Here is a 15,176-nt window from a genome sequence, read left to right as displayed (position 1 = left end):
TCAAAGTTGAAAAAATTATGGGCCTTTTTTTATTTTTTTTTTTTTTTTTTTTTTGTTCTGAAAACTCTGGGGTTTATATTTGGGGTGTTTTTTTGGTGGTTTTTTTTTTTTTTGTTTTTTTTTGGTTTTTTGTTTTTTGTTTTTTGTTTTTTTTTTTGTTTTTTTGTTTTTTTGTTTTTTTTTTTTCATTTCATTTATCTTGTATGGCACTCAGGTGTAGTGTTAGGCATAATAAAAAGTGGGATTTTCCTTTATTGTATGTTGACCGCCATAAAACACAAAGATCCCTCACAGCAATGGACAATTCTAGTGAGATTTACCTACTGTAACTTAGAGGAACTCCTGATAAATACCAAAAATTAGTTGTGCAAAATTTGTGTGGGAGAGGGACAGATTATGTTTTGCAATTTTAATTCCCCTGAAAGATTTATAAAGCTCTTATTTCACTATAGATAGTCAGAAGAACTGAAAATCATCTTCACTAAAAAGTTCTAAGTAGTTCCCTTTCCTTAAGTTTCTCAGTTTATGGTTTTCATGGTCAAAATTTTTTCAATATTTCATTTGTATGAATACATTTATAAAAAACATAGCAAATCATTATAAGTAAAGACAGTTGATAATAGTATTGAAATCTAAGACAGAAAAACAAGTACAGGTAGCATTGCCAGCCATCAGCAAATTTTCAAGTTGTAAATCTTCACTGGCACAGTTGTTTTCATAGTGGAATAGTGTGGAAACCTTTTGGCTAGGCACCGGTCTGACTTTGGTGGATTCAAGATCAGCATGTTGTATCTTTCTTCAGTGAGAGACATACAGAAATTATGTACTTCGTTTTCACTATAAAAGTAAATAAAATGGGTGTGCTCAAAATCAAAGCTGCACACACAAAAAAATTCTCTTTCCTACTAACCATCTTTAGTCTGGGGTCCAAGAACCCCTGACCCCTGTGCTGAAGACCCGTCAATTAATTTTGGTGTTGACACTTCATCCTCGGTTTCTTCAGTCAGTGATGCAGAAGAAAAACTCTCCTGAATTGCAGAAGGTAGTTCTGCCCCAACATCTGTCTAGGGAAAATTAAAAGGAAATGTTACTGTTTACTTCCTTTGGAAGCTGTTTCTCTTCAAGTTATTCATATTCTCCCACTAGAGGTCACATATTTTCTGAGGTATAGTGCTTGAGCTGCATTTTATCCAGGAACTATAATGAATTCTGATATATAAACAATTCATGAAAATCCAACATATTTATTCAAATTTTATCTCTGTTTTAAATGTTTTTTATGTGTGCACACATGCATACACTTCATTACTGAGAATATATACTAGCAAAATTATTTTTTCATATTTATTTAAAGATAAATTAGATTTGTGATAAAAATTGATAAACTGTGTGTGAAGAATGAAAATTTACTGTGAAATATCAAAAAGGTGAAAGTCATTTACCATAAAATGGAAAATTGTATCATCATAAATCCAAATCCATTATAGCTGTGCAGGCTCTGCTCAGAATACTTACATGATGTAAAATTATTACTAAATAATTCTGAACTCTGATTTCACATACAATTTTCTAATATGTTAATGACTCTGGTTAACTTCATTCATCAGTAGCTGTATTGTGTAGCATGAAAAAAAATTGATATAGATAAAAATATTGGATAAAATCTTGGTTTTGAAACACATAAAATTTGAAAGATCCTTGTATGGAACTAGTAAACTTACTCTTTTGTCCTGCACTGAACATAATTAGTCAAAGAAGTAAATTTTGTCAGTTCAGCTTTCATTCTAAAAGTGCATTCTGTTGATCTGCCTATATGACAATTCTAGATAAAAATTAAGATATAACAATTTTCTTGTATCACATCACTGCTCATAAAAAGAGTATTGCAGATTTGCCAGGCTTGTTTCAGAGGGTTCTGTGTTGGCAAAGAGGCAGAGTTGTTTTCTGTAATCACCCAGACATAGTTGTGTGATCTTTGCCAGTTACTTTCCCTCTGTATCTTCATTTCCCCATGTGTAATAATATTGTTCAACTGAGCCAGAGCCCCTTTTGAAATTGCAATCTTTATTCTTTAAATCCAAAACAATTAATTAGGGTTTTGCACATCTAAGGTACTGTTAAAAATGTAGGCAATGAATTTAACCTTGTGGGGGCTACACTCCTGTGCATAGCATTCCTTATCTTTTTTCTAAGCCAAATATAGAATTTTGTCACAGTGCCATTATTCCAAGTGCAAGGGCACCAAAGCCCAAAATTCTGCTTCAGTTTTCATCCACTGCAGCTTTCTAGCACAACACCACTGCAGAACTGTTGAATCCCTAATCTTTCACCTGACCAAGCATCCCCTTTATTGAGACCATCCCACAGCCACTGCTTTCTTGCTGTCTCCATGAAGAGCCAGTTGTTGAAATCAATCACAGTAGTGTTAATAAATTCCAATTGTAAAAGACAGGTAAAAAGTAATTGCATCCAGACTGGCCAAATAGTTAGAATTTTTAAGATTTGATTTTGTATGTAGATTATAGAAGTTAAAGGAACTGAAACACCTGACATCTGGATTCCAAGCATGGAATCCCCTATTTGAATCTCTTTATATATGTGCATACACTTCCTATGTAACCAGCAGCTCAAGGGATTCTACTCTGTTCTTGTGAAACCCCACCTGCAGTACTGCATACAGCTCTGGAGTCTCCAGCACAAGGAGGACATGGGCCTGTGGGAGCAAGCCCAGAGGAGGGCCAAGAAGATGAAGACAGGCTGAGAGAGTTGGTGTTGTTCAGCCCAGAGAAAAGAAGAGTCTGGGAAGACCTTATAGTAACTTTTCAGTACCTAAAGGGGACCTACAAGAAAGCTAGAGAAAGACTTTTTAGAAGGACATGTAGTGATAGGGCAAGGGGGAATGGCTTGAAGCTGAAATTATACATATTATTAAATTATTTACTATGAGGGTTCTAGTGCATTGGAAATGATTGCCTAGAGAAGTTATGGAACCCCTTGCTCAAGGCAAGGTTGGATAGGGCTTTGAAGAACCTGGGGTAGTTGAAGGTGGCCCTGATTATGGCAGGGGAGTTGGAAGAAGAAGATCTTGGTCCCTTCCAATGCAAACATTTCTATGATTCTATGAACTGTGAAAATTTTGGAAAAAGCACTTTGCATCTCATAACAGACTATCTTGTACCATAACTATATATCATTACAAGAAGTATTAAGCATTATGATCCCAGATTGCCTTGGAACATCTAAATAACTACCTAAAATCCAACTTTTTGCATATAAATTATTTGGTTTACGTTATATAATGGCAGTGGATTCAAATATTTTACGTGAATTAGTTTCATTGAAGACAGAAAACATGAAAGCAATAAAAAACCAGTAAGCACTCTGAACCACACAGGCTCAGATTTTAACTAAGAATATTTTAGGTTTTCTGTACGTGGTGACTAAGAACATTTTAGGTTTTCTGTATGTGGTTCAGTTATATTCTACTATGCCACAGATACTATTATTAATATGAGTTTATGGATAAAAATGCCTCAATACCATTGCCAAGGTCATAACCTCATAAAATACAAGGTAATCAAATGAGTAAAATGACCTTCAGCTGAACTGAGTAACTTGAGTTGATGTAAGAGCAAGGATGTACCTTGTCATTTTGCACAGACAATGCAACACAATGTTACCATCTGCAGCACTGACAGTAGACAGCTTAGCCAGGAATGGACTTGGGGACAAATCAAAAGAACACTTTGGGAACAAAGGAAATGGGACAGCTGTTCTCCAAATGGAGGAAGCCTAGAGGGAGAGCTACATTCCAGACTTTTATTGACCCAGGTTAGCACTGCACTAAAGTTCTTGCACATGCTGTCTACTTCTTCACTACATTTGTGTAAATCAGATAAGAATCCCTCTTCTGAACTTTAGGATTAAATCTGGAGATTTCAAGATCTGTTCATGTCTTTATGCTTTTGCTGTACTGAAGCTAATATTCTGGAGAAAAGTATTTTCAAGATAGACTTTGTAAATAGGCAAAGATAGACCAAAGATAATTTTCCTTCCACTTGTTATGGAATTTCGATCATCTACACTGACTGCCACCTCTCTGAATATCTGGGGCATACTTTATGGAACTTACTATCTTGGGATTTGTGATTTACTTTATGCTTTCTGAGGGTTCTTAGTTGATTAATCACTGTAGCTGCTGGGTAGCAAAGCAGAGGTGTTAACTTCTATTTCTACCCTTTTTTCTCTCTTGGATGTTACCTAGGTTTGTAGATACACAGTTGAAATTCTCCCAGTTGAAAGTTTCTCTGTAAATGCACAAAGTCTGGGGTTTAGGGAAACTGTTCCAAGTAGTTAGCATTATTTATTCTGTCTCCCACAGTTTCTTATTTTCATGAGGAAATAAAAATTACTGACGTTGACTTAATGTAGTTGCAATTTTTATACTGTTTAACAGAGTAGGAGTTCACTGATATATATGTTTTACATACCAGACCCAGAGCATGAGCAGTGTTTTCTTGCTGTACATAACTTGGACTTGAACCAGTGACCTAAAGGCAAAAGTCTGTTTCCCATTATTGGTCATCTGATCCATGCAGTTATCTTTTACAAGTTTGATAAATCATGCAAGATTGTAACAAGACAAAGATGTTTCTTGGACTATATACTGTACAGAATAATCTCTCATCTTCCAGATGTTTGGAGTTTTTTGGCAACTGGACTTTGCTAAAAAAAAAATAAAAATTTAAACATAAATGATTGTATATCACTTAATGGCATTATTTTCCATAGGGCTCTTTGGAGGGAGGAGGGAGCCTGGAATTAGGCAGGGAGTGGACTTGTATTTCATTTGTTACTTTAAGAAATATTCTTTGTGAAAAATCACAAAGCAGGAAGAACATTGTAGAGAAATACAATAAAGTATGTTTCTATTTGCCAATAGCTACAAGTATTCAAATAATAATCTGCCTTCCAAGACAGTTTTAATACACAGTATAAGAAAAAACTGAAGGGGTATCACATCACCTATCTTTAGACATCTATGCAGTTAATAGTTACCCTACTCTGTCTTTGGAATCAATCAAGAGATTTAGAGAATACCAGTGCAGATTAGTCCCAGAGCATGCAAACCTCCAGTGGTATCTTTCCAAAGACTGCATGAAGTACCTATTTTTGTCTCCCATCCTATACTTATCCAAGGTGTCTCCATTCTCCAATGAAAGTTCTTAGCGTGGCTGGCCAATTCAGAGGCACTTTCAGAACAGGAAGTTACAGAAGTCAAGAATGCAGAAATCAGAACACATCAGTAAGTGATAAAATGCAATTGATGCAATCCAGCTTGCAACTTGCCATCCATAAGCTGGGCATTTAGTTTATATGACACTTCACTGTCATTACAGAATGAGACAAAATTTCTGCAAAGCAGCTCCAGACACTGGCTACAGAATTCCTTTCAGGGTGGGCTCTTTAGGTATCTGTATCTCACCATTGACAGTAAAGGAGGCAAGACAAACAAAAGACTAGGAGAGGCCCAGGAGTTTATTTTATGTGTCTTTTTTATGTGTCTATTTTATGTCTACATCTTTTAGGATCAAAGTTATGTATTACATGTGATAAGTTTAAATCCACAGAAGAATCTGAAGTGTTCTGTTTCAGTGTTTCTTTTACTGCAAAAAATACATGTAATACACAAATAAAAATTCAAAATTTAAAAAGAGGCATTTTATACTTGAAAGGACAATTGTTCCACACACTGACCCATCAAAAGGAACTGGTTTCTCCCATAGATGTTCTGAAACTACCAAAGGCTTACAAGAAAATATCTAATTATGGTAGAAGTTATTCGTAGAATCTCAGAATGGTTTGGCTTGGATGGGACCCTAAGATATCATCTATTTCCAACCCCTTTGCCATGGGCAGGGAGGTTTATTTTCCTTTCCAAAAGTGGCCTATACTTATTCTTGAATTTTGCATTTAAAGGCTTCTTTTCTCCTATTGTTCTGTCTTAAAAAGGAATAGACTTTTTAGTCTCTGCAGACAAATGAATAACAAGAGCTGTAGTCAAAACCTTTCTGGAAAACTAGAAAAATTCCTATTAGGGGATAAAGCTTCAAAAGATAAATTTGATTCTCTTATCAACTATATGGCTATCTGATTTGTACATTACTTGTACAAATTAATATGTTTTTAAAATCTGTATATGATGTCCTGAAAAGTCATTGTGTACTCACATTGAAGTCTCTTATTTAATCAGATACCTATGGCAAAGATAGGAACAGCATTGTAAACCTCACTCAACTCTGCAGAATGGCAAGAGTGAGTTCTTGTTCAAGTGTGGCTCCTCTTCATGCATGTTATGCCCACAGGAGAGACAGTTTGTGTGTATGCACACAAACATGGGGAAATGTGTGTGTGGAACTCAAGTTCTGAGCTTTGTGCAGGCACCAAAATGTCCTATTATTAGTTTGATTCAAATTCAACAAGCTATCAACTAATGCTAAGCAAAATGCATAAAATATTAGACTTTCACTGTGTTTTTCTTCTGAATATTTTGTGAATCATACTTTACAGCTCACCTCTATTGTGTAAACAGACTCAGACCAACCTATATTTAACTCCCTTGCTTTTTTGCTTATTCAGTGCTAGGCAAACCATTCTTAATTAAATGCTCCTTTGCTTTTCAGCCCAGTTGATACCCTATCTTAGCAATGAAAATAGATTTCTGATATTACTATATTTTTACTTCTTATTTTTCTTAGTTCTTCCTACCTAAAGAAAAATCGACTGATTATGTTTAACAGACACTGTGATAAAATTGCAGTACCATTTTATTAGGCATCAATAGCTGATGAATGCATAAGAATGAGTACATACAGAATCTGAGTACATAAGCATCTCTCTCCACAATTTGTTTTTCTGAGATATTGTCCAAACAAAGTTTTAGTTTCAAAGAAGGAAAAAGTGAGAAGTTCACAAAAGAATTCCTTTGAGATTCTGGTCTGATTCTATTCATTCTGAGAAAGCAAATCTCTCTTTGAATATGTTTTCAGAGTAGTTGGGAGACCCAGTCTTGACCGTGGCCTCTGGACTCTATGAGGATATAAATATTAATTCAAAATACTAATGAACTGTAAAGAAAAAGGAAGATACATCAGCTCATGTTTATGCTGTTGTTACTGTCTGTTTCAGAAGATAAATCCAACACAAAGCTTGTACACTTACAAGCTGTGGCAATTGTTTGCTGTATCTTTCTCTTTGAAGAGCTAGATAAGAGGTTTTTCTTTTAAGCTGCCTTTTTTTAGCCATTGTCTGTGAAAGAGTTGATACTGCTATCTTAATGTCTCTATGCACATTTTATTTCTGAGTGATATATTACTTGTTTTTCCAGCAATAATTTCCATTTGGATGTAAAGCATTAGCTAGGTCTTCTGTGTCTGACTAACCTGGAATCTCGGAAACCATAGATTTTATAATCTGTAATGTCACCCAACACATGACAACGTATGGCTTTCATTGAGGATTCAATACAATTCTCACAAATAATTCACAGCTACAGTTACTTTCCCCAGGCAAATATTTGCATTTAAAAAAGTATTCCATGTGTAAGTAACCTTTCCCAACCTTAAGATTATCCTAGAATCTATGACAAAAAAAGGCTTCTCGTGGAAGACTATCAAGAGCCATTATCTAAAAACGTTTTCAGATACACACATACTCTCTACACAAGAAAAAATACTTCCAGAGTATGAGAAGTAGAAAGGAAATCATTAAGTTGGATTCAGTGATGCTTAGTTAACTGTATTAAGGTGAAATTCTCATACTAACCCTGAAACAGATGTCTAGGGTTCATCAAAAGCTATTTGAGGAAGATAGGTGTATGAGGTCAGGCTGGGATGGAATTAACTTTCCCTGTGGCATCCCTCAGTGCTGTGTTTTGTGTTCTCAGCTGAAAAGGTGTTGATAATGCACCAGGGCTCACAGCTGCTGAGCAGTGCTGGCACAGCACCAAGGCTGTCTCTCCAGCAGTCCCCTCTCACCAGTGGGGCAGGGGTGGTCATGGTCTCAGGAGGGGATACAACCAGGACAGGTGACCCAAGCTGAGCAAAGGGATATTTGATATGGCATCTGGTCAGCAATAAAAGCTGGGAGAAAGGAGGAAGCAAGGGCAGAGGCATGAGCTTTATTATTGTATTTGTCATTAGGAGCACCTGCTACACATACTCAAGTCCTACTTCCCTGGAAGTGTTTGGCACTCACCTGCTGATGGGAAGTAGAGAATAAATCTTTTGTTTCCCTTTGCTTCTGCATGCAACCTTTGTTTGTCTTCATTTAACTGCCTATATGTCAACTCACAAGTTTTTAACCTTAATTTCTTCCCCTGCCTTTCTCAGAAGGGAGAGTGAGAAAGCATCTTGATGGTCACCTGGCAACCCATCTCAACAGATATCTTGTCTTGGAGCATGGTCTTGGGAAACTAAACCTAATTTTAAACAGATAAAATGAGTGGAAATAATCTCTTTCTAACTATCTTTAGATCTTTCCTCACTTTGGTGATTCCACATTGAATGTACCTAATGGTCTGGAAAAGGACATACTGACACAAGTGCTTTAGTTTAACTCCTTGAGGTGCACAGGTGATTAATTCACATAGAAATTAACAGAAATAGCACACTAAATGCATCTGAAGTACTAGAACTGGTCACTCTCCTGCACCTTCAGCAAATCAGTTGGATACACAACCTTGGCAAAGTTTGCATTTTGCCAATGAGTCTAAAAATGAGTTAAACAGAATGACTACTATTTGCACATAACTAAATTTTAAAATCTTAAATTGAAGACAGCAACAACAGGAAATGCTATTTGAGTTTTTTTCTTCACTGTTTCAGAAGTCTGAAGACATGATTCAGAGCTCTCTAAAGGGAAATATAAGTCTTAAAGAGTTACTGCACACAGGCTAGATCTGTTGAAGGCCTGCTGTTTGTCTGGGTCTCTGTGGTATTGCTCATCATGTAAACTATGCATAATAAAAACTAACCTGTGACCTCAAATAAATATTGAATTTTACACATAGACCCACTTGTGCTGTTCACATCGTTATGATAACAAGATTTTAAGCAGTAAAGTCATACCCACAATCAAGAAATCAAATGTATTCTGCTTAAAACTTGAGTGGCATAGATAATATTTAGTGATCAAAATATAAGTTGCAAGACTGACATGTCCTATATATCAGTACACTGACATATCTATAAAATTTGCTTGATTTCTACAGCACTGACCACTGATATCTCCTGGGATATGGGGAACCATGAATGCTTAGGGTTCTCTTGGGTGGTACATGTTATTAGGAATGTAAGCAAAAAAAAGATTTTGGCTAAGCATCTACGAGAAAAAAGGCTCTCACAGGGAGGTCCATCCATATGCAAAGCAAAAACTGTTCAACTGCTGGGATGGATGAACTTCACCTGATGAATTTTAAAAAGGATGTCTGAAGAACTCTGTCATGGAAAATAATCCTGCTCTGGACAAGAAGCTTACCAGTTTACCCTCACTCTGCCTACTCCATGTCTTTTTTAAAAAAAACAACCTGTGTTGGGATCTCTTAATGTATTTTCTTGTTGGGTGCAACATCAGTTATCCTGAATTTCCTTTCAGCTGAAAAAGAACAATTAAGCCCTGTTAATCTCTGGCCTTCACTCAGAAACTTGGAAAGGGGCACCCCAAGTTTTGGTGCTACAGGACCTCACAGAGAGAGCACAGCACAGGAGAATCTCATCTGCCATTCAATGCCTCACTAAGAAATTTGTTTGAATGAGAAAAACTCAGTGATGAGGCTCATTCAAAATAACTTCTCCCATTTCTGGTAAGGAAGCTGTTTCTGTAGGAATGATAAAGACTTTATTTCCAAGAGCAAAGAGAGACAAGCTGTGGTTAATTAATCAATGTGAAATAGAGCAGAGTGACTAAAATTGGTAGTGACTTTATCAGGAAAGCAAGCTCAAGCAGAATCAAGTAGAGCACAAGAGTGGCACAAGGGAAACAGGCCAAAGGCAAGGTAAGTTCCTTACAGCAGAGTTCTTCTCAGTCCGTCTTAAACTGAAAATTTATTTCCTATATATTATAAGGTTCTGATCTTAGCCCTAACTTTAAGATTATTTTTATCTCTTCAGCTCTCCTGTTTCGGAATATAGTTATTCTTAAATTTTCTTGGTGCTTTAGTTTCAAAGCTGTTATCAAATTTCTATCTCACATTGATGAAAGAGTAACTCCTGTCCCTCCTGCTGTAACCATGAATCTTTCAAAGGCTTGTATTTTCATGAATTATGCATTTTTATTGAAAATGTACTAAAATATTATGCATAAAAATGAAAATACATATTATTTAAATGTTGTATTTTTCACTCAACTTCTATCACAGATACTCCTGAATCACAGAGTGCTTATATTACATTCAGGGAAGTTGTGCCAATGTCTAATCTGCAGGGTGAGAATAAAATTAATGTAGCCTTTTAGTAATTGTAAAGAAATAAAGGACTGTAAAAGAGGAAAGAAGCATTTAAGTCAACAAGTGGAGTCCCTTGCCACTGACATATCTTGCTGGCTCATACTGTATCAGAATTTCAACAGTTATTCTTCAGTAATTTGTCTTACTTCCCTGTGTTTAAATTCAAATGCTTTCCCTTTCTTTTTTCTTCCTTCTGCACTTTCCTAACAGCAATAGAAAGCATTAGCATTTATCACCTGAAATACTCATACTGAGCATAAACCTAAAGAAACAGCATTTTACAACCTCATTTAATGGGAAATGCTGGAAATCCTGTCTCAGCTGCCTCCATGCATCACCCAGACAGATAAATCACAATGTTAATCTTCAACAGAATTTGTGGAATTGCATGGAGACCTCAGGAAAGCATGGTACCTTTCACCTACTCTTAAAGATTAACACAAATAAACCTCCAAACAATCAGAATATATTTTGGCTGTGGTTTTAGGCTAGGGAAAAAGTGAATGAACTGCAAAGACAATAGAAACCATGAGTGGATTTATCTGATAAGTATTTTTGTGGTGAAGAAAAACTGATCAGTAACTACTGCATTTATGCACTTTGGAATGACAGAATGAATGAAGTTCTAATTACCTCTATTTGGTCAGACTGCTTGTTTTCATCATAGGCAAATGGATGAGGCAGCTCTCCAAGTGGTATGTCATAGAACTCAGAATCATAAATTATGGTATCACTGAGAGGGGCAGCTCCAACAGACTCAAAGATAAAAAATCCCAGAAAAACGTTTACAAAGGTCTGCATTCTGTTTTCTTTTCTGAAAGAGAAGAAAATGGACAGATTGTAGCTACTCTGGTATTGACAAGGAATCTATGACAATTTAATGTCACAAGTACAGCACTTTTATATAAAACCCACAATATTTCTGATGAACTATTAATATTTATTTATGGCGACTCAGTGGTTTAATTTGGTTTTCTTCATTAAGAGTCCCTAGATCTGAGAATTCTGTGGGCTGCTTTGGCCATACTCATGGTCATACAATTTAGAAAAGACCTATTGAATTTTATTGGTGTAAAAATAAACTGACTTCAATGAGAAAGAGTCTGAATGGTATTTTCCCCCTTTCATCTAATTTCACCTATTTTGATTGCACTTAGGTATGAACTTTTGAGAAACTAGAGGAAAGGTAAATTATTATATTACTTGTCTTTATGACAATCAGTATTCTTTTGGAATTTATAACAATGTAATATTATATTTCTCCTCCATAACAAAAACCTAAATGGAATCAAACAAACAAACAAAAAACAAATCCCCCCCAAAAAAAAAGCATACAAAAACCTCAAACTCAACCAAACAAAAAAAAAATGCCCCCTCCCACACCATCCTATTAGAAAACATTAGAAACTGTTATCTCTAGATAAACAAATCAAAACACTTTTCACCCATCTTTTGTTTTGTCAAAACATAATTTTAATTGGTGTGGCACATTTGGACCATACTTTTGCAAAGGTCTTGGAACCAAAATAAAAAATAATGCATGTTCTCCATAGCCCCGTGGCAGTAGCACCAGTACTCTGAAATCTTTTATTATTCAATCAACACTGTTTTTAAAGTAGTGACAAATTGTGGTGTAGTGTATTCACCTGTTCCTCTTGGAAAATAGAATCATAACATTGAATTAGCACCCATTTAAAGTCCTGTAAAATTTAATTATCACCTATTTTAAGCTCCAGAATTTTGTAAAATGGTAGAAAATCTATTCTAGGCTTGAGCACTAGTGTTTATACATTCTCTTTTCCTTGTAAGTGATTATCATATAAGATGCCTGACACAAGGCTCTATTTAGCATGCTTTACTTACACCTTTATTTCACCAAAAGCACAGTGATAATGAGCAATGCATAAGTCTAATTAATTGTACTCCTTATGTGATGTTGTGATACTCTTAAGTATTTAAATTCAAATTTGTAGCTACTTATAATAAAGTATAAGAAATACATGAGACTTTTTTTTTTTTAATGTATGTACTGAGCAAGAAGCTGAATTTTAGCTTCATGAAAAGAGGTCTTTATAAAGCTGGTTTAGGCATGAGGATATGAAATTCCTCTGGGGATGGCCAGTAACACAAGGCGTTCATTTTTCTCTCATTTTCTTTATTCAGAAAGACTTCAGCTGCTGCTGGAAGAGGCTAGAGTCACTGGCTCTTCCCTTTGAGAAAGCTTAGATGAATTTCACCTTTAAGTATTAGCTTCCAATATTACTAAAGTATTCTGCTTTATTCAAAAAATTAAAGAAAGTAAAATAAAAATGCAACCAATCTCTGAAATAGGCAAGAATGTTAGAATTATGAGGTTCTTGTGTGTCCTTATGTTTTCTGCTGCCTGTTTTTGCTAGAATTGGTTTTGGTCTTGCTTTTCCTTTCCATGTCATTTATCCCAGACAATTCAGCTATAAAGGGTGCTATCTATCCATCCAAAATGTGGTACTAACATGTGTGGTGTAATTTTTCCTCTCAGTAAATACAATTCTTAAATAAAAAATTGCTCACTATGCAAAATTGTTTTCATGTCACAACTCTTAAAAATAAAAGATTTTTAAAGGGTATAAGTCTTGATAACTATGAATTTTTGCATAAATAGAGACAAAATCAGCAAATATCTGTGGAAAAAAATTACCTATGGCTATATTATCTGCCCTAATTTGCAGGGTTTGTGCGTCTCTATTTCTCTTTCGTGTAATATATTGGAATGCACTGTAGGAATATTGGCATCTGCAGTAGCTGTAAGATCAAATATTTTGATGAAGATTATGTACACCTCTCACAGGAAGGAACTAAGACCTATCCAGGGAAAAATAAACAGTCTGCACAATCTACGAGCTCTGAATCAGTATTAAGCACGATAAAATAAAACAAACAGTAGCATTTCCAGTGATAAAAATTCAACTAAGAGAGAAGTGCCAAAACTTACCTGTAGCTTCCACTGTCTCAAATGGGATGGAGTGCTCGGGATGCAGAGCCAGTGCTATTAGCCCCTGACCAATGGCAGTGGCATCCTGGGGCTGTGGGAGGTAGCACAGCTCCTACCCTCAGCTGAAGACCTCAGCCCAGGGAGTTTCTCAGACTTCCAGCACCTTTACATGTGATTTTGCTGAACTGAATTTTTGGAAGGCCAAACAAAGATTTGTTGTAAGGAGATGGCGTTTATTTCACGTGACAGGTTTTTTACCCCTTCCTCCCAAATTTCTTGCAGCTCCTACCAATATATCAATAATTCTCTCAGTTGTATTCTGGAAAACAACTTGTTTGTATCACCTGGTAACCTATAAATGCAAATTTGTCGGTGTCCAAAATCAAGGCTTAGCAAAATATTAACATTTTTCCTTTATGTGACATCTCTATTTTGTGACTTATTATAAGTGATAATGTTTAATGAATTTCCCTCTATTGCAGGTATTATCTGGTATGTTTTCAGAGGTATTTTTCCCCCCTTTATTTTCTGTAAGTGCTTGTGAAGCAATGCTCATTGAATATACTATTTCCAGTGTTTTCCTTCCAAGAGGAAATGCCACTTTCTTAATAGATGTGAACCTCTATCCTATGCTGCAAATGATGGGCATACACTGTACTATAATGTGCTCTATTACACCAGAAAAAAGTTTTACTATATTAGTATGTCAAGCTCTTTTCTTAATTTATTGTGGTTTTTTTATTATCAGTTCCTACTTAATTCTGTACTTTTATATTATCAATATTTGTACAACATGTACCTGTTCCTCTGAATATTTTAATAATTTTCCCAACTCTTCAATGAAATGTATATTTGCATATACATTTACATGTATATATATACATATAAATATATATACATAAAAATATATACATATAAATATATATATATTTATAATATATATATACGTGTATATTGTATATTCTGATGCTGTCAAGATCCAGCAACAGAATCTCTCCTGTATCTTTGTAAGGATGTAAGATTCATGTATAAGGCTCCAATGTGCTAAGGAAACTTTATTCCCTTTGCTTTATGTAACTTCCACAGCAATTTTAATTTTTTTTTTCCAATAAGGGCATCCTACTGGACCAAATTTGCATGGGGCACTGAAAGCACATCACGAATTTTAAGCCACATGCCTTGTAGCAAGAATCCAAGATGTCTGGCAGGGCAGTATGTGCAGTGAAAACACCACTCTATTGTGTCCTGTTGCTCTTCTCTTTCTTCAGATCAATAGCCTCAGTTTACTCCTTAATTTAGTGCTCCAGTTGCTTGCAATGCTCTTACAAAACATACCCTCTCTAGGCAAGTCCAACATTCATTGCTTTAATTTGTGAAAAATATCTCAATTTTTTATTCTTTATTGAAGGAAAAAGTTATTACTATAATCATTAATGTTTTTCTTCATTCTTACACAACTAAGTAGATTTAGGCATACTGAGACCTAGGGTCTGAAACCTTTGTATCTTTGGTCTGTAAGTTTGCTTTTTTTGTTTCATAAGACCTCAAACCACTTTGTGTCTGCATCTTAACTTTGACTTGAGTGGTATGCTGTCAGAATACAATATGCTTTGCTAGCCTTGTTTTCCAGAAACACTAAGCAAGTAAAATTAATTGAAGGCAAATATTAACTTACAAATATTTGGTTTCTAATTTTTGTTA

General features: G+C 35.3%; 1 protein-coding gene across 2 annotated transcripts in view; it reads right to left on the bottom strand.

The window, feature by feature from the left end:
* EPYC (epiphycan) overlaps positions 1–15,176 on the bottom strand; it is a 29,653-nt gene that overhangs the window by 4,963 nt on the left and 9,514 nt on the right. Inside the window, exons 1-3 of one of the 2 annotated variants that reach the window (XM_056516009.1) lie at positions 13,476–13,648; positions 11,138–11,318; positions 911–1,064 (exon numbers count right to left, since the gene is read on the bottom strand). In XM_056516009.1, the coding sequence (XP_056371984.1) occupies positions 911–1,064; positions 11,138–11,305 (322 nt within the window). In that variant the 5' untranslated portion in view covers positions 11,306–11,318; positions 13,476–13,648. Of the gene's footprint in view, positions 1–910; positions 1,065–11,137; positions 11,319–13,475; positions 13,649–15,176 lie in introns of those variants that run through there. The other variant, XM_056516005.1, reaches the window with a different exon arrangement.

This window comes from Oenanthe melanoleuca, chromosome 1A (assembly GCF_029582105.1).
Source record: "Oenanthe melanoleuca isolate GR-GAL-2019-014 chromosome 1A, OMel1.0, whole genome shotgun sequence".
NCBI classification, from domain to species: domain Eukaryota; kingdom Metazoa; phylum Chordata; class Aves; order Passeriformes; family Muscicapidae; genus Oenanthe; species Oenanthe melanoleuca.
The sequence above is the reverse complement of the archived record's forward strand: the minus strand, read 5'-3'. Positions and strand labels throughout refer to the sequence as shown.